The sequence below is a fragment of the Arachis duranensis genome, chromosome 8 (assembly GCF_000817695.3).
Source record: "Arachis duranensis cultivar V14167 chromosome 8, aradu.V14167.gnm2.J7QH, whole genome shotgun sequence".
Lineage (NCBI taxonomy): Eukaryota > Viridiplantae > Streptophyta > Magnoliopsida > Fabales > Fabaceae > Arachis > Arachis duranensis.
This window is the reverse complement of record NC_029779.3, coordinates 43,734,754-43,760,217: the sequence shown is the minus strand read 5'-3', so window position 1 is coordinate 43,760,217 and position 25,464 is coordinate 43,734,754. Positions and strand designations below refer to the sequence as shown.

Genomic DNA, 25,464 nt, shown 5'->3' with positions numbered 1-25,464 from the left:
GTCTTAAGCTTTTGAAACACACTTGGAATTGGAATGCTGCAAAGAATACTTGTTTTTAAGGGTGGAACCTGATTTCCCCTTCTCAGTAATAATGGCATCTTTTCTAACAAACCGCTTTAAGCAAACCAATACACGCTAAAAAAGTTTCCCCTTTTTTTATTCACCTTTTCAGAATCTTCACTTATCCCTACCCTACGTGAGTAACTATAAACATAAAGTGTGAGAAACTCTGAATCGAATTCAAATCGGACCAAAAACAATGTGGCTTAAGGGTGGTGTTCTCCTGCTTGCAGTAGCTTCCTTTGTTCTTCTTCTTCACCCAGCAGCTTCTCTTAATCGTAGCAGTTTTCCGCAAGATTTCATTTTTGGAACAGCTTCTTCTGCTTACCAGGTTTTACTTCTTCTTCATTTTTGTTTTTCTTCTCATTTTTTATTTTTTTAAAACATTATTTTATGTGTAAACTGTTGTTGGATCTTATTAGACATTTTGTTGGGTGTTTGTGTATGAACTTTGAAGTATGAAGGTGCAGCACATGAAGGTGGCAGAGGCCCTAGTATATGGGACACTTTCACTCATAACCACCCAGGTATGTATGTATGTATGTATGTATGTATGTATGTATGTATGTATGTATGTATGTATGTATGTATGTATGTATGTATGTATGTATGTATGTATGTATGTATGTATGTATGTATGTATGTATGTATGTATGTATGTATGTATGGGTAACATTAATAATGGAGCATGGATCCTTCTAGCAACCAAAAAATTCTTCTGTTTCTACAGTAATCATTTATGCAGATTAATGTTGTGAGGGTGGAATTAAGGGTCATTATGGTTAATAGCTTATTTAAATTTAGAAGTAAATACCAAATCGGTACTCGAAAGATTCTGGCGCTGGTACTGACTTCTGGCGCTGGTACTGACTTTTGTTATTGACAAAATAGCCCCTGAAAAATTTTAAAATTTGACAAAATCACCCAACGCCGAAGCTCTCTTCTGACAGCCACATCAGTGTTTTTCGCTCACTGTGATGTCATCCTTTCAAGGTTGGGTGATTTTGTCAAATTTTAAAATCTTTCAGGGGTTATTTTGTGAATAACAAAAGTCGGGTACTATTTTGTTAGCGTCAGAATCTTTCGAGTATCGATTTAGTACTTACCTTTTAAGTTTATATTAGAAACTTTTTGAAAATTTATTATTATTATTATTATTATTATTATTATTATTATTATTATTTTAGGCTTTAATTAGATGCACATGGATAGGTTAAAGAGGGAACCAAAAACTTAAAAAGTATAGTTATTAAGTTAATGAAAACAATATTTAGAATGCATAATATCAACGGGAATCACTATGCTGCTTGATGCTCCATGATGATCTAATGGTGTAGATGTTGGGTATATAAATATGGTTTCAAGGCACGATTAGATAGCTTTCTTTAAAGTTTGTCCCCACACTTAGTTGTTATAGGGTTGATGACAATACTCTCCAGTATACAATGAAACCTAAGAATTTCTTAATTAGCAATAGTAAGAAATTGTCAACTCTCTTGAACAAGAAAAATCTCTTAATAGTTAAGTAAAATGTATACTTAGTAGGTAACATACACCATTCTTAAAAGGTGGTGTCCCTTTAGCCAAATGATACTAAATGGTTAGTCGTTTATTAATATTAATAATAATATTAATAATAATATCAATAATATTAATAATATTAATTAATCAAATTTATAAATACCTTTCAGTAGATCTAATATAAGTTGGTGGTGTAAAGTTATATTAAGATCTATCAATTGCATTGGATTACCTTAGTGCATGATGTATCAAGTGTATCTCAGTTCATTAATTAGCTGGACCATATTAAAACTTTAATTTAGTGATTATTAGCATTATCAGCAGTATGAGCCTCATAGGAATGGATCATCATCATCTGAAAAATTTCACCACTAGTTAAAAAAGTCAAGTACATTTTCTGATGAGAATTTATTCCCAAACCTCATATTGTTGCTGCACAAAAGTCATATGTAGCTGTTTTCATTCTTTTGCATTTTGAAACAGTTTACCTCTGCAGAATTTTAACTGAACAACCTCAAAACATTGAGATGTTTTCTTGATTCTACAGATAGAATAGCAGATCACAGCAATGGGGATGTTGCTGTCGATTCCTACCACCGCTACAAGGTGTTATTACATTCTCTTAATGTGAATTTTTAAGTCTCAGATAAGTGAATTTGCGTACCTTTGTATTTGTAGGCTTGATCTCATTTCGATTAATGTAATTGTTGACTCATAAAATAAATGAATTTTCTTCAGGGAGATGTGGCCATGATGAAGGATATTGGATTCAATGCCTACAGATTTTCCATCTCGTGGTCAAGAATATTACCGAGTGAGAAAACTCTAATCATATAATCATCCTTCAGTTATCCTGAGATTAGTTGTTGCATAAATAGCTATTTATTGTTATGAGTATGTTCTGTGTTGCTAATTTGTTTCATTAGTTAGCATAGCTTTTCAAGACCATTATAAAAATTAGTTTTTTTATATTGAATTGGACATTTACTGGTGTGTTCATGATTCAATGGTGCTCAAACAAATTTTAAGGTGGAAACTTGAAGGGAGGAATTAACCGAGAAGGTGTCAACTATTACAACAATCTCATAAATGAACTTGTAGCAAATGGTTAGTGAAGTCAACTCTCTCCCTCTCTCTCTCTCTCTCTCTCTCTCTCTCTCTCTCTCTCTCTCTCTCTCTCTCTCTCTCTCTCTCTCTCTCTCTCTCTCTCTCTCTCTCTCTCTCTCTCTCTCTCTCTCATGATACCTTAGATCACAAGGAACTGAATTATTTCTACACCGTTCCTACAGGACAGCAGCCCTTTATTACACTATTTCACTCTGATCTCCCTCAAGGTCTTGAAAATGAGTATGGTGGTTTCTTGAGTCCCAAAATTGTGTAAGCATTAGTAAAATATAAAGCTTTCTTTTATGGATTAAACCCTCCTTTCTTTTCACTCCTAAACAATGGAAAACCAACGCTTATTTTTTCTGAACAGGGAAGATTTTGCTTTTTATGCAGAAGTATGCTTTAGAGAATTTGGTGACAGGGTGAAGCACTGGATTACTTTAAATGAGCCGGTGTTATACAGCACCGGTGGTTATGGAAATGGTGGATCCCCACCCACAAGATGCTCCAAGTGGATGTCAGCAAGCTGTGCCGCCGGTGATTCGAGTATTGAGCCCTACATTGTTACACACCACCTGATACTTGCTCATGCTGCTGCTGTAAAAGTCTACAGAGAGAAGTTCAAGGTATTTGCCATTTTTATTATCTTTAATTAATCAAACAGCATATAGAATTAATAGAATTTAGTCGAAATTCATGCAATATGTGGTTGGTTCTGAAGTTATTGAGACCGAGTGATTTTCTAATAGGCTACTCAGAAGGGTCAGATTGGGGTAACACTAAATTCTGCATGGCTTGTGCCATTATCTCAATCTAAAGAAGATGTAGAAGCAGCAAATCGGGGTCTTGCTTTTATGTATGATTGGTAAGTGCTTTTCCCCTATTTTCTAATAAAAAATGCTCTTCTTGTCTCCAATTCTCTTAATTTTATCAACAGATTATTTGTACTATTTCTTGGAGATAACTTTGGTATCCATGTTTCATTCACAAGACTGAGTTGTGAAACGGATTAGGCTACTCTGAAGTGGAACATCTAAAGATTTGGTGAAAATAATCAAGAGTTTCATAATTATTTGGATAGTTATACATGTGTTTGTATCTTAATAAATCTGAAATTGTTGATTTTCTCATCAATGGTTCAGATGCTTCTCTTTAGGTGTTAAACCTTTAGTGGTTATTGGTTTCACTCGATGGACGTAAAACACTTTTCGTTTTTTGTTTTTCAAGGTTCATGGAACCACTACATTCTGGTACATATCCAGCTGTAATGGTTAACAGAGTCGGGAACCGATTGCCCAAGTTTTCTGGAGCACAATCCTTAATGGTTAAAGGATCCTTCGATTTCATCGGTTTAAACTATTACACCTCAACTTATGCAACCAATACTCCTTGCCAAAATGGAAGGCCAAATGTCTTTACAGATTCATGTGTTAGATTTACAAGTAAGTTTTTTCAAATGAAGCTTTCGTATGCTTTCTATTTTAACTTGAATTTAATTTGCCTTCCACATTGACTAACGCATGATCCATTTTCTCACACTTGCCTTCAGCTCTAAGAAATGGGCTTCTTATTGGTCCAAAGGTAAATCCGAGATAACTTTTTACTCACTTTAGTTGCTTATGAAGTATGATGTTGAAAAATTATGGGAAGTGCAACTATTAGAGAATAATTTCCATGCAATGATAATGTAAAGCAATTTCATGTTGTTAGCGAATAGAAATTCAAGAAGATAAGGAATCATGGTCGTAGCATGATGTCTCACTTTCTTGAATTTCTATTGGTTGACAGAGTCGAATTGCTTTATGTTGCCAGTTCATACAAATTAAGGGCTAATGCTCCAAGGAAGATAACTGCTTTTCAGGAGACGAAGTTCATTCGCATTATATCTTATAATGGAGTTGAGAAGTGAATAATTTTGCAGGCTGCTTCAGATTGGCTGTACATCTATCCACCAGGAATTCAAGGTCTTTTGGAGTACACTAAGGAGAAATTCAACAATCCAATCATTTATATAACAGAGAATGGTAAGTTTTTATCTATAATGAGTACCTATAACCACCTTTGCATAAAAAAATTGTATCTTTGTCATGCTCAAGTTATTCTATCATTTTTAGGAGTTGATGAGGTTAATGATGGTAAAATGTCACTTGATGACAAATGGAGAATAGATTATTTCAGTCACCACCTTCTGTATCTTCAAAGGGCCATAAGGTAAGTTTAATATTACTACCAGACACTTGTTAAGGTTATTATAATAGAAAGTTTTATAGTACTTACTACAATAGGATAAAATATATTTTTTGTCCCTGAAATTTGGCAAAAGTTTCAAAAATACTTTTAAGTTTTATTTTCTTTCAATTTTGTCCCCGAAGTTTTCGATTTGCATCAAATATACCCTTGACGGCTAAATTTTCAAAAAATTTAAGACCAATCTCAAAAAATTTAAGATCAATCTAGATTGGTCTTAAATTTTTTGAAAATTTAGCCGTCGGGGGGCATATTTGATGCAAATCGAAAACTTCTGGGACAAAATTGAAACAAAATAAAATTTAGGAGTATTTTTGAAACTTTTGCCAAACTTCAGGGACAAAAAGTATATTTTACCCATAAATATTGAGAAAAAAACCTTATAAACTTAAAGTTTCTACAATGTAGGCTACTATTAAAATCTGCATTGACATTCTCAAATTGAAATCGAAAAGTATTGGGACAATTTAGCAATTTTTTAGAATAATATGACCAAAGTGCATATCAACCAACGGGATGTTAAGTTAGGAAGGTGGAGAATCACATCTTAAAAAACTAGTAGCCGTTAAGGGAAAAGAACTACTCTCTTTAAATAGAACAATAAACATCCCATATTATTCAACATGGGACTTTGGACACTGCATAATATCCGAAGTAGTGTTTAGAATTTTCATACAATACTAATTTATCATTATATTTACAAAACGATCATGCAAATTTTCAAGTCTCTCTCTTTCTCTCAAATCAATGTAAGCAAGCTAAAATGTTTTTTAATTTGGCAGGAATGGTGTGAGGGTAAAAGGTTACTTTGCATGGTCTTTGTTGGACAATTTTGAATGGACTGCTGGCTACTCTCTTCGTTTTGGACTTGTCTATGTTGATTACAAGAATGGCCTCAGAAGATATCGTAAAAGATCAGCTTTGTGGTTCAAACTATTTCTTCACCATTAAAATGGTAGAAAATCTATGTCTTCAAATTTAAATTGAGAATTTGTTCCCTAACTCTAAGGTTAAGGCTTTGATGATTTCTGATGTTTAGCCTAAGAGTGAGGCATCATATTGGAACTTACTTTCCTTAATTTGTAGCAATAGGTTACCTAATCTATTATGTTTCTTGCGTCTGCAACTAAATTACAATTCACAAGCAACTCAAGCTAAAAAATGATTAATTAATATTAAGATACCATTCTTAACAGGATTGGGATTAGAAGTTTAGAACCAAATACTAGATTATGATAATTTTATACTTTGGATGAAAGTTGTAATTAGAATTTAAACATACAACATAACGACCAAGTTTTGTTTAGTTTGGCGGGTTAGTGCTCTGTGGATCCGGATAGAAATGCCATATTTGTAGTTTCAATGTTAACAAAGAATTGACATTTTGTAACTATCTTTGGTTATTTTCTCACTTAATTGCATAATGTGTCAAATTCGCAAATAATTAATAGAATAAATGGATAAAATTAAACATCAAAGAATTACGGGTGGGCAATACCAAAATATATCAAAATTTTTAAATATCAAAATATGTTTGAAGTTTTTTTTATGGATAAAAAATAAAAAATATATCCCAAATTATTTTTGATATGTATTTTGATATTTACAAATCTTTGGTATATATTTTTATCTATTCCAAATTCTTTCATATGTATTTTTGTTAATTTATTCTAATTAATATTGTTTCTTTCCCCCTTTTCTTTAAGTCAGGATTTTAACTTAAAAATTCTATTGGAAGGAGTTGCAAACCACTACACTCGGTCAATTTTCTGACTGCACTTGTCTTAAACTTTGTAGTTGGTAGTTTGGTACTGTAGGAAGTTGCCACCTAATGAAAGATTCAAATCAAGTAAACGAAGATGATATGACACATAATTGAGTCTATGATTAGTAGTGTTAGATTTTGTAATGTAACAAGATTATATTGAATGAATTTTATTTTGTCCTCCTTCGACATAAAAGAAAGAAAATGCTAGGTCCATTTAGTTGATGTTTATCACCATTCTATCCCTTCGACATGAACCACATCAACCAATTACGGTATCCTCCTTCTAATTACATACTCATACCCATATTTGCCTCTGAAAAAAAAATGTATATCCCATTGTAATAAAGAAATGCCAATCCAAGTTCTAAGACAAGGACAGTCATATCGCCAATGGATCCCCATTCCCCACTTGGGTAGATAAAATATTTAAAAATTTATATGATATCCATGATTTATATTAAAAGTAGGAGAATAAAATTATAGTCATTTTATTTCTAGAATAATCTTATCATTTTAGTATTTATATAGTTTAAATAAGTAAATTATTTTTCTAATGTCTATTCAACAGATGGATAAGTGAATAAAAATAGAAGATATAAAAAAATTTAATTGTTAAACTCTTAATATTTTGTTCTCAATACAAAATGATAATTTATTCAACTTGAAATAAGGGTTTGATTTAAAATTTTACTTGGACCAAAATAAATATTCATTTAAAAATTTAATTTATATTACAAAACAGAGGTATTAGTAAGAATAATTTTATATAACTAATTTAATTTATGGTGAAAACTCAGGTGCAGTCGACTTCACGTGAAGTTGATATCTGAGAGTCGTTAGATGATTTAACTGATTTGACTAAATTTTCATCTAACGACTCTGAGGTATCAACTTCATGTGAAATCGACTTCACGTTTCACCTTAATTTATTTAGAGAGAGAAAGTAATATTTATTCAGTTTACTTTTTTAATTTATATCTCCAGAATGCAATTATAACTAAACATTTTATATGAATGGGAGAGAATCATAATTCAAAATATGTGTCAATAACATAAATTAATTTTTAAATAATATTTTTATTTTTAATTACGATAGTTGAATAAATATTAAGTATACAAGTTTATTTAATCATCTTATGTATATATAAAAAATCAATTTTAATTTGAATAAAATATATATCGGAATATAAAATAATATATATATATATATAGTAACTAATTTAATCATTATTTTTTAGTTGATTGGTCCATGCCATTGCCAGCTGGGATTTAGCAAGAATCCATTAATAGAAGCGGCATTATTAGCTGTAGCTGGGAATGTATGTACTACACAAATTAGGGTTACCGTAGTCAATCCGTTTAGAATTTCGGCTTGCCATATCATAATTTTCCTTTAAAAAATGTTAGGTTTTTATGTATATGTTTTTATATTTTTTTAAATATTAAAAGTAATTGGAAAAGTGTTAATGGTGATAAAAAATTGTTTTTATATTGTAGAAGAACATATAGAAAAGAAGTTTCTCTTCTCTCATATGCTCCTGTTGCAAAATTCAAATGCTTTAACACGTTCACCATTATACCCTTGAATGAGCCAAAAAATATGTTTTGTAATTGGGATTTGGGAATCTATGGTACTACTCTATCTATCTAATTCTTCATATGTGATACATCAATAAATGTGTTTTTTTTTTTCTCTAAAATTAGGAGTGAGGTAGATTTTTTGGCGAAAAAAAAAATTATGTCATTTAAATTATAATTTATTAGTCACTAATAAATATATTTTATTAAGAATACTTATTAAAAATGAGATTAATTTAAATATGTCTTTAAAATATAGGTCAAGAAAACTAAAAAAATATTATTAATAATATTTTTAAATTATATTAAAATATAAAATATAAAAGTTTTTTCATTTTTTAAAGGGCACATAGGTCATGAACTATTTGTTAAAGTAATTGTAGAGAATTTTTTTCATTTTGCCTTAAAATGCAAACTATTTGTTAAAGTAAAATAAATTTAAGTAATTACAATAAATTATTATAAGTTTATAATTAAAAATATATACTTTAAAATACAGAATTTTACCTTCAGTTGGCCAAATCTACAAAGTAGGAATAGTTAGAATTTTATTTATGAGTTCTAGCATTAGTTTTCTATTGTAGTTCATTAGACATATTAGTAGGATGAGTTTAGTTAGTTGCAAGTCATACTATCTTCACATTAATGGATTTTTTTGTCAATTTCAAACACTTTAGAAAATGTTACAATAGATCAGAGTCAAACTTAATAAGAGGGATTAATTCAATAGTTGACCTTAAGTGATGATCACAAATTCTTTTGTGAATTATGTACATAAACCAATTCTTTGATATACTCTAATTGGTGGAATCATTATTTTATTGCTTTTTTTAATCTTTGAAGTCTATATTACTATTATTTTAATTGACATCCATCGTGAAAGGATATATCACTAAACCCAGTTTAATTCAATCTAACCATGGTTGATTTTTCTAATTTTGATTAGTTTATATAAGAGATGTTGCTGAAAAATACTTTGCTTTCTAAAATTGTCAGAGCTCAGCAAAGATGTTTATCAGGTACAAATATCAGTATATAATTTTGTTTTTGAATGAATAATTCTTAGTTCTTTGGCTTATGTAAATAGTGATTTTATTAAAGGATTTAGGACAAATATCCAATTCTAATGATCTCACTAAATTCTTAACTTTTTATTATTTTTGTTTTAACAGTGTTTACTATAGATGTATTCTTATTAAACTGTGGATTTTAATTCTTATTAAGTTTCATGCTTGGCTGTTTATGAGAACAAATGAGGCATGGAGTATAGTTTCGAGAAATTGTGTTCCTGAACTTCTAAATTTGTCGATATTTTTGAGAAAGTTAAAGAGTTTTTTTGTTTCTAATTAATCACATTGAATGTATGGGTTTTATGTATTGATTTTAGATTATTATCAACTCATTTTTTTCTTTTTGACGTACTGTTGAAAATTGTGTACAGTTTAGAAGGAAAAACTTTAGAAGTATGATCTATGTTAAGCATGGAAAATATCTGAGCGACTTAGCTGAAGAAAATGTAACATGTGAACATATTTTTTTTCCAAAGAAGATGAAAACTGTCTACATTTTTTCTTTATTCTCAAGTTAATATCTGTTTAGTGCAAAGTTCATTAACAAATTTTTTTATATACTATGAGCTAAATTCTAAATGCCATTATATGATTCATGTAGTGAGTTTTACATATTAAAAAAAAAGGTTGTGCTCTCATGAATAAAATTGTATTTAAATTGCCTACTTGCTTCCATTTAATAACTTATTTTAAAATAATTTGTAGATTTTTAGTTTCAATATTTGTAATTTCCATTTTTTCTATTGATTTGTTTGCTTATTTCCATTATGGTTGGTTTTGTGTAGATTGAGAAATTGGTAGGAGTAAAAAGTTTGCGTGAATTTTCAGTATAAGTGAGTAGCTTTTGGGATGAAGAAGCCATCTTTTTGACATAAACTCAAAAGCTTCATCAATTTTATTCAATTCGGCAAGATATTCAATTTCAGCCCGACACATTTCCATTTGAGAGCAAACTTGACAAAGCTCCCAAATTCTTTTCACTTCATCTATATCACCCAATTTCGCATACCATAGACAGAAGTATCTACCAACTTGAGGATTCTTTTTTAGGTCTTCTCCTTTCATTTTTTTCAATAAATCTTTGACATCTTTTTTCAACTCAACGGTTATAAAGTGTATAACTAAAACTGCCTTTTTTTCTGCCTGAGCACTACAAATTGATAATAAAACTTCAGCATTTAAAAGGTTCTGGTTCTGAATAACCCTCAGTACATTTCTAATTCATGTAGCTCATGATCAGACAATTTAGCAATAGATATCATCCTACCTATATTGTTTTATTGCTAAATTGTCTGATCATGAGCTACATGAATTAGAAATGTACTTTGAAGAGTTATTTAGAACCAAAACCTTCTAAATGTTGATGTTTTATTATCAATTTGTAGCGCTCAGACAGAAAGAAATGTAGTCGTTGGGTTGAAAGAAGATATCAAATATTTATTGAAGAAACTGGAAGGGGAAGACTTAAAGAAGAATCCTCAAGTTGGTAGGTACTTCTATCTATGGTATGCGAAATTGGGTGATATAAATGAAGTGAGAAAAATTTAGAAACTTTGTCAAGTTTGCTCTCAAAAGGAAGTGTATCGGATTGAAATTGAGTATCTTACCGAATTAAATAAAATTGATGAAGTTGTTTATGTTAAAAAGATGGCTTTTTCATCCCAAGAGCTACTCACTTATGCTGAAAATTTATGCAAATAATATGATGGTAAAAAAGGGTAACGATGTCGTTATGCTAATGGCAGACAGTGGAATCCGAATAGGCCCATTGATATGGGACGACCTAGTTAAACTTCATATCAAAGCAGGGGAAGTTGAGAAGCAGTCTTGCTGAACCAAGAGAAACCTTTTATCAATTATACTGTTATTATGGAGAAGTATGCTAATAGAGGTGATATCCATATTACAGAGATGATTTGGCACAAAACGAAAGAAGTGGGCTACAAGTTTAGTTGGAGGCAATATGAAGTTCTACTACAGGCTTATTTAATTGCCAAGCTTCGGCATATGGAATGAGGGACACGATGAAAGCTCGTAACATAGTTCTCAACCCAGTTCTTCGGAGTTTGTTGATTCAAGTTGATCATTTTCGTAAGATTCAAGCTTTAGATTTGGGTATCTTTATGTAGGAAATTGAGGAAATTAACAGATTCAAGTTTTTTTATTATTATTATTATTCAACTTGCTTGTTACCCCCTAAGGCCAAAAGAGCCCCTTTTTTTTAATTCTTTTTATTTATTATAAGATTTAAACCCAACATCGAGTCATACTAATTTTGTCACCACTTCACCAACCGTGTATTTATATAGGTGCGTGATTTTTATAAAGAGAATTCTTCCATATTTTCTGATTGACTATTTACCAACAAGAAAAATTAGAAATACTTTTTCATATATTTTTTCTTTTCAAAATAATTATTCTTTCTACTTTAGGCGTTAGGATTTAGTTTATATATATATCTTAAGATTATTACTAATACAAATTTTTAAATTTTTTATATTGATAATATAAAATAAATATATTAGAAATTAAAGTTTATATTTTTAGTATTTTTTTAATTGATAACTTTAACCTATGTTTGCTAAACTCTACGCTTTACTTCTAATTTAATGTATCAGATAAAAAAGACGAGTGTAAAATTACGTTTGTATTTAGAAAAAAAAATAATCAAATTAAAAAATAAAACTTTTAAAAAAAAAAGTAAACGTTAAATTTGATACTACAAACGTTAAGTCAAACACATGCTTAATATTAAGAATTAAATTAGGTTTGTGTAAAATTAGAATGATTTTATTAAATAGTCAATGATTCTTTTAAATAATGTAAACAATAAATTCTACTATTGATCCAATAAAATAAAAAATATTTCACTTTAAATTACCTCTTAAATTTTAACTATATCTACTATTAGTGAATTGAACATCTAATTATTAATTATGTATAAATAAATTAAATAAAAAAATTATCTAATTAAAAATAATTAACATATTAATTCATTTATTTTTTTCAAATTAATAAAAGAGCGTAGATTGGATTTGAGGAAGGAACATCGACAATGCTACAGCCACTACAACATATAACCAAACGCAGATCCCTGTTCTTTTCTTTCCTCGTTCACAACGACCACCTTTTTCCTTTTCTTCTTCATCATGTTCTTCTTCTCATAACTCCCACACCGTCTTAAAAAAAAATAAACCAAAACGACGTCGCATCTTCCATCAAGGACTGGTTCAACACGCTTGACCCACTCATTACCCGAATCTTTCAGATTCTCTTTTCGACCGACTCCTCCTCCTATAACGACAACGCCGCCGTCGATGCCTCTCTCTCCGTCCTAATACTCCCCGTCTCGACGAGTCCTTCGTCCTCACCGTACTCCACCATGGCACCGCTGCTGCACACGTCTACCCCTGTCTACGCTTCTTCCATTGGACCGGCCGCACACGTCTCGACGATATTATTTTTTATTTAAATTATATTATGTTATTAATTTTATTTTTTGTAGAATATAAAGGTAGAGAAAAATAAATAATGAGAGAAAAGAGAGAGAAAGATAAAGAAGAAGAATGAGAGAGGGAGTTTGTTAATTTTGGAAGCTAAGAAAATTTTTATTTTAATTATAATGAAAATTCTGGTGACACATTTTGATTTGTCAAATTACTAATATAAAATATGAATTATAAATTATATATAGAGTGAGAAGGATAAAGAGAAATAGAAAAAAAAAGAGAAAGGTAGATAAGAAAATATAAGAAGGATGGTTACTAATTTTAGAGGAAAATGTATTCTCTAAATTTTAATAAGAGAGTGTCATGTAACACATTTTAGTTATTAAATTAGTTAATAATATATAAATATAATATATAATATAACCATATTTCAATTTTAGTATTTTAATTTTAATTTTAATTTAATTTAAATACAATTAGAAAATGTTATGTTATATATTTTGATTGTCAAATTCGTAATTAGTCATTGATAATGATATATAAGAGAAATAGAGTAAGTGAAGAAATGAGAGAGATAGAGAAATGAAGAAAGAAGAGGGAAGAATTCTTTAATTTTAGAGAAAAAGATTTGATTTCAATTGCAATAAGAAAATGACATGTAGTACATTTTGGCTTTAAAATTAAAGATATATAATAGATAAATTAATTCAGCAGATGCAAATTAGAAAAGTGGGATTATACATGCAAATTAAAAGAATTGGTCTACCACTTATAATCATGAACACATCTACCAAACATTTTGTGATAGATTATGACTTGTGATAATTAACATAAATAATATGACACATCATTGTTTAACAGACAAAATGACTAGTTTAACTTATGATTGTATCTCTTTCTAGAGACTAATATGATTAACAAAATTTTTCATAAATTAATTTGAAGAACGAAATATATCTTAAAAACATATTTGAGTATTAATCTTATAAATTTGACAAATCTCATAAGTATATTTTTAACTGTCTTCATCTTTATCATAAGTTGAAAGCTAACATTTAGATTTTATTCAAATAAAAATAGTTATTTTTATGTGAAATTGCTAGTTAAGAATTGTTAGATAATCACATGTTTGATTAAATTATTATCCAATAGCTCTCAACTATCAACTTCACATGAAGACTAGTCTTTATCAAAAAATAATTTATTTAATTTTAAATTATTATAGACAAAAAAAATTTACATGTATATTTAATTATATATTATCATAAGAATAAAAATAATAAATAATCATGTAAAAAAAATTATACTATAATAAATCAAAACTAAAGTCAGCTACTAAATCCATACTTTTAGTCATGAGTTAATGAGATGTCAAAATTGTGTGGGGAAATGATTTGCAAAGGGTTTAAGTGTGCTTCCCCTAAAATTTATCAGAAACCCCTCCGTCTCTGTTAAATGCAAGCCGAAACCAGCACTGCAAACTGAATAGTGAAAACCAGTAAGCTTGGCCGGCAACCGAACCGAACCAGCAATGGTTTTCACTTCTTGTTCTCTCTCCGCTTCCAAGCTTCTTCTCCCACCCACTCCCAACAATCCCTTCCCCACTACTTCTACGTCTGTTTCTTCTTTGCCTTTCCCATCTGCTAGACTCAACCGCCAACGATTCTTGTTTTCTTCAGCGGCATCGGCGTCGGCGTCGAACGCCCCGAAGGAGGGAGGCAAGAAGAAGGAGGAGGAGGTGGAGGAGGTTGAAGTAGAGGAAGAACTGCCGTGGATTCAGGAGAAGGCGCTGGACCTGGTGGAGTTCACCGGGTCCGTTACGCAAGCCTTGCCTGGTCCTCGTGTGGGCCCCACATCACTGCCTTGGATCCTCGCCGTTCCCCTTGCCTACGCCGGCATCACTTTTGTCATTGCTTTTGTTAAGACCGTTAAGAGGTTCACTTCTCCCAAGGCCAAACGCCGCAGACTGGTTTGTCATTTGCTTTTCTCCTTTCATTTATTCTCTGCTCCAAACAAGTGGAATTCGCGTTGACCATTCACCATTCGTCAACGTGAATTCCTTGTTACTTATGGGTGAGTCCCCAATCTAGGATTGAATTGATGGTATATAACTGAGTGGAGTGAAATGGAGGCATAGGAGTAGAGTTATTATTCCACTTTATTGTTGTTTCTATTAACAAGACATGAAGGTTTGATAGAATTGAAACGAATATATTTGCTCGCTAACCATTTCATTTCTCTTAAGCTCTTTTTTACTTCATCTCTTTGCTTAGAAGTATCATTGTTTGTTGGCAATTTGATAATTATATATCTACTTCCGTTTCAGGTTGGGAAAAATGCAACACTATGCAAGTCACTTGATGAGTTATTTCAGAAAGGAAGAGATCAAGTCAACATTGTTGCACTCAAGGAACTTGAGAGTAAGGTGAGATACTTATAGGGAATCATCATGCTCAACACTGTTATAGTGGTACTTTCATATAATGANNGACTTACTAAAATTTGGGATTGTGGCAAGCTATAACAAGGAGTAATTACTGCTTATTGAAATTTTGAATAATCATGTTATCTTTGGATTTGCTTCGCAGATGAAGTGTGGTTAACTTGACATGTTAAATTGTAAAGTTGACATATCACATACCCACAATGCTAGTCTATTCTACTATTTATTCTAGATTTGGTGTGTTTTTATGGCAGTGTCATGTCTTCATATGTGCCTAGAATATGTGCTACACTACAGTTGGTATCATTATTTTGCTTTACAAAATAATAAGAATGATGTGAAAGAAAATGTACCAAAACTTGTCATTTAGAAAAGACTATTATGGGGAAAAATATAGAATTTTATGATGCTTTGATGTATAACTTGTTAAGCAGAAAAAAGGTATTAGCAGAAACATTTTTTTATATGGTATAGAGTAAATGAGTTAACTGTTAGGTTGCAGTTTCTCTAACTAAAGGATATTAAATCTTTGTGAATCAAGGAATATTTGGAATTCTGTTTTCTTGATGGGAAACATTTTGAACCAATTTTTTGTTTACTGGTTTCCCATGATATATGTGCTAGTGTATATGTATCATTTAATTTAATGTAACAACTGTGAATTTGTATTCAGACAGGTTTTGATCTGGAAGAAATTTTGCGCAAGTATATCCGGTATGCTTTGAATGAAAAACCATTCAACCCTGACATGGTAGCTGATTTAATTCAGTTAAGGAGTGCTTCTATGTTAAATGATTCACAAGTTGCTGAGATTCTGAATGAAATTTCACGACGAATTGTGCGAGATAAAGGTAATACATTCTCAACATTTGACAATATTATTTTGAGTAGTCTTAGTGCTTGATAGCATGGATATACATGATTCCAAAATCCAATGGTATTGTGTTTTAGTATAGTGGATGAAAAATATCTTGAACCTATGAGTGTTTGACCTTTTAAAGTTTAAACTAGCAAAACCACTCACTGGTAGCATGATTCTAGGGGCTTAATTTGAAAGATTTTGAATGCTGGAAGTGCAAAAACATGAATTAGAATTCTTAATTACCTTCTGGCTTTTTGACATTTAGATGTTACTTGTAAGATGTTTAGGTAACTACTCATAAAATAATTTGGAGAAATTTTATTTGATATTGTGTGAATTTCCCTTTGATTTGTTTGCCGTAAGGTATGACTGGCCTTCTGCCCAAAGATAAATACTGGGCTCTCCACATCTATTTTGGGTTCTTGCCAAATTACTTGTTGAAACTGGTTCTGACCATTAGTTTATAAGTTTCATTAACTAGTTGACCACATAAGCCTTCTGTTGTTCCTTGCATTACTCTCGCTTATCTCATTATGGCTTAAGTCACCCAATTGAGTTCCAGATCTGCTTTGACACTGCTTTCACCTCCATCATTATTTAATCTCTTGCTTTCTGCCGCATGTTTATTCAGTCACTCTCCAACTCCCAAACTGCCATGGCATCCACTGCTTTATGCATTTCATTTCCCTCTTTATCTCTTGATGCATCTTTCTTTCTCCTTGCATAAACTCACGTAACCTTGGCTAATTTCTCACCAGCCCATTTTCCTATTATCCTCCTGCATAAACATTAACTTAATAAACATTATTGAATAAAATTATAATTTTTTTTGTTGCTGAAGATAATTTATATATCATAGATTTGAATATCTTTTAATAGGAATTACCTGACTGATTTTTGAGTAAAATATTATACACATCCCTAGATATATAAATAAGCTTTCCTCTTAGCCAGAAATTCCATCACTATTCTTAATATAATTAATTCAGTGAGCATTTGGCTGCACTTAATCTGGTTGATGGTTAATTGAAAACCAAAATGAATTTTTGCATGAGTCTACTGTATCTGGGGTTTGCAATGAGTTCAAGTGGCTTGTTAGTTGCTCAGGGCTTGCCTCATGACCGGTTATTCAATCAACTAGGATCATGATTAATGAGCTCAGGTCATTGAGCCTAGAGGTCTAAATTGGTGAAACTTAGTTGATTGAGCTCATGTAAATTGTAAGCTTGGAGTGAGCCAAGCTTGAATCATGAAAAAAGGATCACTTTCTATTGTGCCTAACTGAGGTAGGCCTAGCTCTAGTCCTGCTTAGTCAAACCTATCTGCAGTTTAATTTCACTTATATTAATTTTTATGGGTGTAATTTTCAACATATCACAATTTGGTTCTATGAAGTGATTCTTTAGTGCAACTATGTTTTGATAACTAGTTATAGACTTGTAGTGGCTTTTGTATTCCATTTCTTATCCTTTATTATAACCTTGCTATCTGGTTCTTCGAAGCATGAGCTGGACTTCAAATTTGAAAAAATATTAATATGAAGTTACAATTCTATAATCCACATTTCTGTTTTTCAGTAAGTAGAATATTTGGGTTTTAAACATACCCTTGTTTTCTTCTGAAACAGGTTTGCCACTACTGTTAAATTTGTATTCAAATCTTACATGCTTTGAAATAATAGCAACCTTGAAAGTCAGAAAAAACAGATGCTTACATTGTTCTATGTTAGGACATAATTATATCTGTTCTCTACTTACATTACATTTGAATTATTTTTAGGTCCTGTTGTGATGGAGAAAGCAGGCTATACTGAAAGGGGTTTCAAGAGAAAATTAGCAGTACAAGCCCTCTTTGGAAAGGTCTTCTATCTATCTGAGGTAAGTCTGCACAGTCAATTTGATATAAATTTAGTTTGCTGTGCATAAAATTTGATTAGTGTTCAGTTCCAATGTTCCCTTGTACTATTGGGCACTGACCTTTACATTGGTTCCATGACCTTAAAGTTAAGGGTTGAGGTGGGGAAGAAGGAAAGAGAGGATAGACACTCAAAATGATGTTCTCATTTATATTGAATTATTGATGGTGATCTCTGATCAGATACAAAATAAAAAGCACTTACCCCCATATATACTAATACCAATACCAATACCAAAGTCCTACTTGTAACTGAATAAGGAAACCAAACATGAAGAAATGTAAACAATTCCTTCGATAATTTATATATTCAGTTATTTAGGTTAAGAACAAGAAAAAAGAGAGATCACAAATAAATAATGATGAACAATTACTTGTCCAACAATTATTAGGTCCCAATAATACTGAGGTTTACTTACAATTTGCAGACTGTCATACAAGGAAGTGGTTTTGTGCAGTAGAGTAGCTTTAAAGTTGCCAGATATAGGCACCTAAAAGAGTCTAGGAGAAAAGAGTAGATATCATAGATGTCAGGATAGCCCAATAAGTAGAGGTTGATAAAGAAGAGGTTGTATCTTTCAAAGAGACTTCATTTTCAACCTGCTGGTGTTGGCTCATTATCTTCTATTTAGATTGGCCAAACTCTAGTCATAGAGTTTTAGCAAGAATGAGTTTGCATTGTTAATGACTATTAGATGGATGAGTGGTCTCCTCATCCCCTTTGATTTATTCAACAAGAAATCCTTATTATTGACAACTTCTAGTGAAATTGAGTCAAAATTTTCTGGCTATGTAAATATTCTTGGGTATATATCGTCAAATTTCAACTTGAGGATAATTTAATTGTTTGTCTGAAGTTTTCTAATACTTTATTCCATAATATCTTAATATCTAATATTCATACTTGTAATTTTGTATGTTTTGTTGGGTTATGAGTTTATTGAATTAGTTTTGTTATTCGTTCCAGCTGCCGGAGTTCTGTTCAAGAGATAGCTCCTTAGTCGTCAAGGAAATCTTCGGAGTTACAGAGTATGTTTTACATGCTTAAATGTTACGGGTCGTTTGCGTCATAACTAGTAAAAACTTATTGAATTACAAAGTGCGAAGAGCCATTGTGTAACATATTACTTCTAACCTCGGTTGTAAATTGTGGTTGGACTGCATTGTGGAAAATTGGGCGAAAACATATGTGAAACAGCCACAGTCGCTGCTGCAATGTGATGCAGTTGGCATTGCATTGCGGTTGTAGACTGCAAATTAAAACCATGCTTATTACTTTTTATTTCTTTTTCTTTTTGTTTTTTATCTTAAATATTTCTTAGTGAACTTGGTATTTCTATCAGCATTTTGCATAAATTTATTTCAGCATTTTTCCATGCACACAGGCTCTGCAATAAAATTGAACTCGAAACACCTATTAAATATGATCTAATATTGTTCCTTGGTTTTCCTTTCTTTTCTCAGTGAAGATGCCGATAAACTCCGGATACATACCGTCTCTGATCATGGCAGTATGGATGCACTTGAGAAGATGATTGATTCTGGTGATGTTTCAGATTCAGAAGATTCCGGTGATGTCTAATTTGATGATTCCTCTTGATACAAATCATGTTAGTGTTCTGCGTTCCAAAAGGTTGAAGAATGACCTGGTTGATGCAAATTGTAAAATAGCATCCTCCACCATCCCAAAATGGAAGAGTTTTCATTTATTCTACTACGTTAGCACTTTCAAGATCCCGTGAATCACTCTGGCCTTCGTATTTTTTATATAACTTGTAGATCAGTTTTTAGCATCGATGTTTTTGTATGGAGAAACGGAATAAAATGAAATCGTTTGAACATGAACGTAGTATGATATGGTACTTTGTGTCAACATTAGATTGATCAAATTTCATGTCTCCACTTTCTGTTATATATTACAATAATTTATTTATTTATTTATTGTTAGTTTTTTTATATAAAAAAACAAAATATATGGCAACTATTTAATATTTATTACAAAATAAAAGGATTTAATATTACATGATAACTCGTTACGTATTGTTAAATGTTAACATTTTTGAAATAGAAGTTATTACATTATCGAATTTTATAATTGTATAAACAGTTAAAAAGTTTATTAAATTAGGAAAAAACGTATAAAATAAATTAATGATTTTGATCGATGATATTTTATATTATTAAACCGTCTGACAATGGGAGATGGAAGAACAAAGAGTCAAAGAGAATCCTAATGACAAAAGAGAGAGATAGAGAGATCTAAAATGCTCAAAGTCCCAGTGAAGATTACATTTCCAAATACACCAACACTACTCTGACCATATAAAGTACCTCGTACCAAATTACCAAAAGAAGTACCTTAGAGGCTTAGACAATAGAAAATAAAATATAAAACAAGACAACCCAAAATAAAAAAGAAATTAAAAGAAAATATCATGACAATAAGAGTAAATAAAAAAAAAAAAAAGAGAGGGTAAAAGAACCAAAACAGTAAACCAAAATGTATAAGAATTAAGAACAGCACCGCACAAAAAACAGAAAAGTATAATAAAAAGACCTTAAGAGAAAATAAAAAAATAAGAAAAAAGACCTTCTAAAGTACTCTGGAATCTGGGGCCGCCGCAGCTTATGTTGCATTCGATTATTATGATGATGACTGTTTTGATCTTCGTCTGTCACTCTTATTGTCGCATAATGCCAATTCTAACCTTCCCCATTCTGACATGACTTCATTTTCCATATTTTCATGTGCTCTGATATACGTGTTGGGCCAACCGTGGAGAGGTGTCAAGTTAATGGGTCTCTCATCTTATAAACTCTTCACTCTTCCATGCTTTCTTTGATGTGAGACTAACTTCAACACTCCTTACACTTGCAATACTAACAATACGTTGCTTCCAGCAAATATTCATCAGAAACTGCTTCATTAGTACAAGTAATAGATGCCTTCAATTTACCATATGATTTGTTACATTCCATGGCATCTTTCTCTATCTGCCTCAATAATTCTTCCAATACAGGATCATCAATGGATTCTTCCTTCTGCGACGATTTCCCCCATATGGATTGAATCTGACATTTCAATAGAGCAATGGGAATTATCCTTTTATTGTGTGCTTTGGCGCCGTCTTCAATAATTCTCCAAGATTCTTGGAATGCTCTACCCATCACTGCTTTGAATGTCGGATCATATGCATGTTTTAAATCTAGCCTTCCCCAATAACGACGAGTTGGAGGTTCAAAAATATGGTACTCCTCTAAAACAATCATCATACCCATGTACAACGTGTCGCAACCTTTCTCCATCATAAATTGTGCACGTGTCTGTAACACCTTACCTAAACCAGGCTGATAAACCTCATTCTCATCAACCGCATCGTCGTTCACCTCCTTGTCACCCTCTGACATAGGACATAGGAATCTGTGTTGGGGTTTGGTGTCATTGGTGATATTCAATTTTTATATTTATATGGACACTCCTAACTGAATCAACAGAAATTTTTGACCTAGAGTGTTCAGAATAAGACTGCAGTAAAACTCTCACATCTAAAGATAATTGTCCAAGAACAATTTGAGACACTGACACCTGTAGAAGGTCTTAGATAGAGAATAAATCATTCAATCATTAAAATGACTTAAAATCCTCAATCCAATCAATAATGTGCTTAGTAATTGTAACAAGAAATATCACGACATTTATGTCCGTATGTATTCCTCACACATAATAGAAAATTGACCATATAATTATATGGAAGGTTGTGCATATTCCTATGTGTATAATAAATATGATTGTGAATATGATAGTATAACAGGTTGGATGAAAGTTTGTACATAATCATCTGAATATAGTAGGTATGGATATTGTGGTGGATAAAAATATAGCGGTGTATATAATTGTTGTTGTGATGATGGGTACGTGTATGGTGGACATGGATATGGTGGGTATGCATATAGCTATGGATATAGTGGTTGTTATTGCCGAAGTAGTTATTCTTGTTGAGGTAGTTGCTCTTCTTCAGCATGCTTGGAGAGCTGCAGGAGATCACCAAATCTACCAATATACTAGTCCATGTACTGATCGGATGATTGATAGTTGTCGACATGTTAATCTATCAAGACGAACGCAGAACTGTTATTCCATTATGAGATCCATTTGCTATGTTCTACTCCCTAATTCTTGTTTTTTTGGACTCGCCAACACTATATTATGCGACACTTTAAATTTCATAGCTTATACTAGGGGAGTCCTTATAAAAGCCAAACTATCTTCTAACCTTGTCAATTGGATGCCACTCCACAGCACTCAAAGCATATTAGAGGCACAATTGTACTCTATAGATCTACACTATCATTGACAGCTAATATCCACTGCCAGAGGCCCTATTGACGGCATCTGTATCTAGGCCCACACAAAGAGCAATGCTAGAGGACTTTTTGTGTCCTTTCAATCATACCTTGATACTCGACATAATGATCGATACATATGTGCAAGTCATGCAGAACCCTAACTAAACTTATTAATCTGGAAAAACTTACAAAGCAATGAAAAATACTTCCAGTGTATAGCAATTCCATATTAGTCACATGTTGTACCAAATAGCAACATGATGTGCATTGTTGTCAAATTTGCGAGTTAACTCGTAAACTCATACTAATTACGAGTTTAGCTAGTGGAATCGAGTTAACTCGGACACAAACTCATTTTTAAGTAAAATCGGGTAGACTTGGCTAGACTCAACTCGGTCAAACTCATGAATTTGAGAGCGAGTTAGCGAATTTGCATTAGGTGCCCGTTTTGGCCAAAAAAAAAGGAAAAAAAGAAAGAAAAAATGCTACCCACTTATCCTAAATCCTTAATTGGCTCTGTGACTCTCTCTTACCTCACTCTCCGATGTTCTCTCTCTCCCTCACTCATTATTCTAACTTCACTCGTTTGTCATTCATCGTCGTTCTCCGCTAGTTGGCTCTGCTGTTCCTTTGTCTGTTCAGCTTCGCGCACAGTCCTGTGTCTCACTCTCTGCTCTGCTTCTCGCCTTCTCCTTATCTCACTCTTTGTTCTCTTTTATGCATGTTGAGCCTCTACCGTCGCGCATAGTTGCCTACGTTGTCGAGCCTCTGCTGCCTCTGTTGATCTGCTCTGCTTTGCTATCATTGTTTACCGTTTCTCTACCTCCACTGCTGCACGACTTTGCCGCTTCTCTTCCTGCATGACCGCGCCGCTTCACTGCCTTATTCAAGTATTTTTTTTAGAAAGATTTCATAGTTATTACTTGAGTTTGTTACTGACTTCCTGAATTTTCTAGTTGTTACTTATTACTAATTTTAATTTTTTAGTTGTTTTGGTCTCTGGGATTGTATAAATTATGAATGTTTAAATTATGATCATTATTAATTCATTCTTTTAAATATCTAAATTCTGATCATGGAAAGCAATTGCAGTTACAAATTTAATAAACTACAATGTTATCGTGTGTCTGTGTTAGTATATGATATGGTTTAATGTTCATAGTTGATTATTTGATTTAGGAAAAGAATTTTTATTTAGGGACAAACTTACTAATTTGATTATTTATTATTGTTAATTTAGGAATAAAATGTTTAAAAATGTTGGTTTAGGAACAAGATGGTGAAGATGAGGATATTGATGCTATGGAAGATAAAGATATTGAAGGATTTCGGTTTGACTTTTAGTTTATTAGGCTATTTACTTGTTATTTTGTTGATTTTTTTTTTAGTTGTGTTATTTGAAGCTTTGATTGTGTGTGAGTTTTATGTTAAACTAGATGCATACTGGTGAAGAAGTTGAATGTGTGTTCTAAAGTACTTGTTATAATTGTGGTATTATTTTAATTTATTATATGTTTTGAAGTTGAACTTATTAATTTCAGTCAGTCAAATGTTGGCGCTGCTTTAAGGTGTAGAATTATGTCAGTTTGATTTCGCTTCCTCTATGGTCGTTCATCCTAGGAGCACTACCAAATTGATTCATGCACTCATTCTCTAATCCACTTATATTGTGATTTTAATGGTTAATTTTGATATACAAATAGTATTTTTTATTTAAAATTATAAAGGAAAAACAACCATTTGTACCCATGAACTTTACGAACGCCGACAAAAATACCCATTAAAGAAGGAAACTAACGTTGTATCTATCAAAGATGGATTTCGTACTGACAAAAATACCCAAATCCTAAATTTATGTTGACTTTTTAATAAAATTCCAGAATTACCCCAGCATTATCTTCAACTCAGTCCCAAATGGTTATTTTCCAATCTTATATTATTTTTTGCTTAAAAAAATTAAGAGTAATTATCCAACTCAGTCCTAAGGATATTAAAATTGGATATTTTAGTTGCCAAGAAAAATTAATACACAGATCAATCCCAAAGTTTTACTCCGGCAAACAAATCAGTCCCAGTTTATTTTTCGGGAGAGTAATTACCCAGATTAGTCCCCAAAGATTTTAAAAATGGACATTTTAATCCACAAAAAAATTTAATGTACAAATCAATCCTCAACGTTTCTCTCCGTTAGACATAACAGTCCTCCGTCTAAAAATAAAATAAAATAAAATAAGTATTATTATTAATTGTATAATAATATTGTACTATAATTTTTTTGTAGTTTTTGGACAACAATAATAATAAATTTATTCATTAGATTCTTTTATATATATATATATTCACTCAATAACAATAATAATAATAATAATAATAAAATTATTAAAGATTATTCTATAAGAAATTCAAAGTTAAAATTAGCGACTATAGTATTGGATCTAAAATTTAGAGTAATTATTCAATTCAGTCTTTCATGATTTTAAAAGTGGATATTTTAGTCTTTAAAAAAAATTAATACATAGATCAATCATTTTATTTCGACAAATAAATCAGTCTCTAGTTTATTTTCTAACAAAATAATTACTCAAACTAATTCCTAAAATTTAAAAAACAGATATTTTAGTCTCAAAAAGAATTAATACACAGATCAATTTTCAAGAAAATTGTTATATTTACGCAAAAAAATATTAAAAATTGATTTGTACATTAATTTTTTTTAGAATTATAATATCCATTTTTAAAAACTTTAGAGATTAATCTGAATAATTATTCTACCAAAAAATAAAATAAAAATTAATTTGTCTGATAAAATAAAATTCTAAAAATTTTTAAAATTAAAATATTTAATTTTAAAATTTTTGAGGGCTAATTTAGATAATTACTCAAACATTAAATAACAACAATAAACCACAAATAAAATACTCACCTGTGTATTTAGTGGAGTGGTTGTGTGTAAATGTAATACACTAATTCCCCTCCCTGTTACTGTTTTGTGTCTGCTGTGGTAAGGTTGAGGAGTTGAGAGTGATTTGAAGAGAATCGGGGAGAATAGGAGATCAGAATCGGAAGAAGAAGAAATGAGGAAGATGGGTTCGGTAGGT

General features: G+C 31.3%; 2 protein-coding genes across 2 annotated transcripts; both read left to right on the top strand.

The window, feature by feature from the left end:
• The first annotated feature begins 4 nt into the window (after nucleotides 1-4).
• LOC107463056 (beta-glucosidase 24) lies at nucleotides 5-6,066 on the top strand. The gene is made up of 13 exons (XM_016081775.3): nucleotides 5-391; nucleotides 518-587; nucleotides 2,129-2,187; nucleotides 2,320-2,395; nucleotides 2,611-2,688; nucleotides 2,871-2,958; nucleotides 3,059-3,314; nucleotides 3,438-3,553; nucleotides 3,916-4,130; nucleotides 4,238-4,269; nucleotides 4,610-4,712; nucleotides 4,803-4,899; nucleotides 5,718-6,066. The coding sequence occupies exons 1-13, from the start codon at nucleotides 260-262 to the stop codon at nucleotides 5,884-5,886; spliced, it is 1,491 nt and encodes a 496-aa protein (XP_015937261.1). The 5' UTR covers nucleotides 5-259; the 3' UTR covers nucleotides 5,887-6,066.
• Nucleotides 6,067-14,172: 8,106 nt separating this feature from the next.
• On the top strand, nucleotides 14,173-19,956 carry LOC107463097 (uncharacterized). The gene is made up of 6 exons (XM_016081834.3): nucleotides 14,173-14,769; nucleotides 15,127-15,225; nucleotides 15,917-16,094; nucleotides 17,885-17,982; nucleotides 18,987-19,048; nucleotides 19,484-19,956. Exons 1-6 carry the CDS (start codon nucleotides 14,332-14,334, stop codon nucleotides 19,599-19,601), a joined length of 993 nt encoding a protein of 330 aa, XP_015937320.1. The 5' UTR covers nucleotides 14,173-14,331; the 3' UTR covers nucleotides 19,602-19,956.
• The last annotated feature ends 5,508 nt before the right edge of the window (nucleotides 19,957-25,464 follow it).

Bases quoted from the DNA above. Each gene is read 5' to 3' on its own strand.
- LOC107463056 (XM_016081775.3), top strand. From the start codon at position 260: ATGTGGCTTAAGGGTGGTGTTCTCCTGCTTGCAGTAGCTTCCTTTGTT. The intron at 588-2,128 runs GTATGTATGTAT...TTGATTCTACAG, and splicing joins TTTCACTCATAACCACCCAG to ATAGAATAGCAGATCACAGC. The intron at 3,554-3,915 runs GTAAGTGCTTTT...TTGTTTTTCAAG, and splicing joins CTTGCTTTTATGTATGATTG to GTTCATGGAACCACTACATT.
- LOC107463097 (XM_016081834.3), top strand. From the start codon at position 14,332: ATGGTTTTCACTTCTTGTTCTCTCTCCGCTTCCAAGCTTCTTCTCCCA. The intron at 15,226-15,916 runs GTGAGATACTTA...ATTTGTATTCAG, and splicing joins TCAAGGAACTTGAGAGTAAG to ACAGGTTTTGATCTGGAAGA. The intron at 19,049-19,483 runs GTATGTTTTACA...TTCTTTTCTCAG, and splicing joins GAAATCTTCGGAGTTACAGA to TGAAGATGCCGATAAACTCC.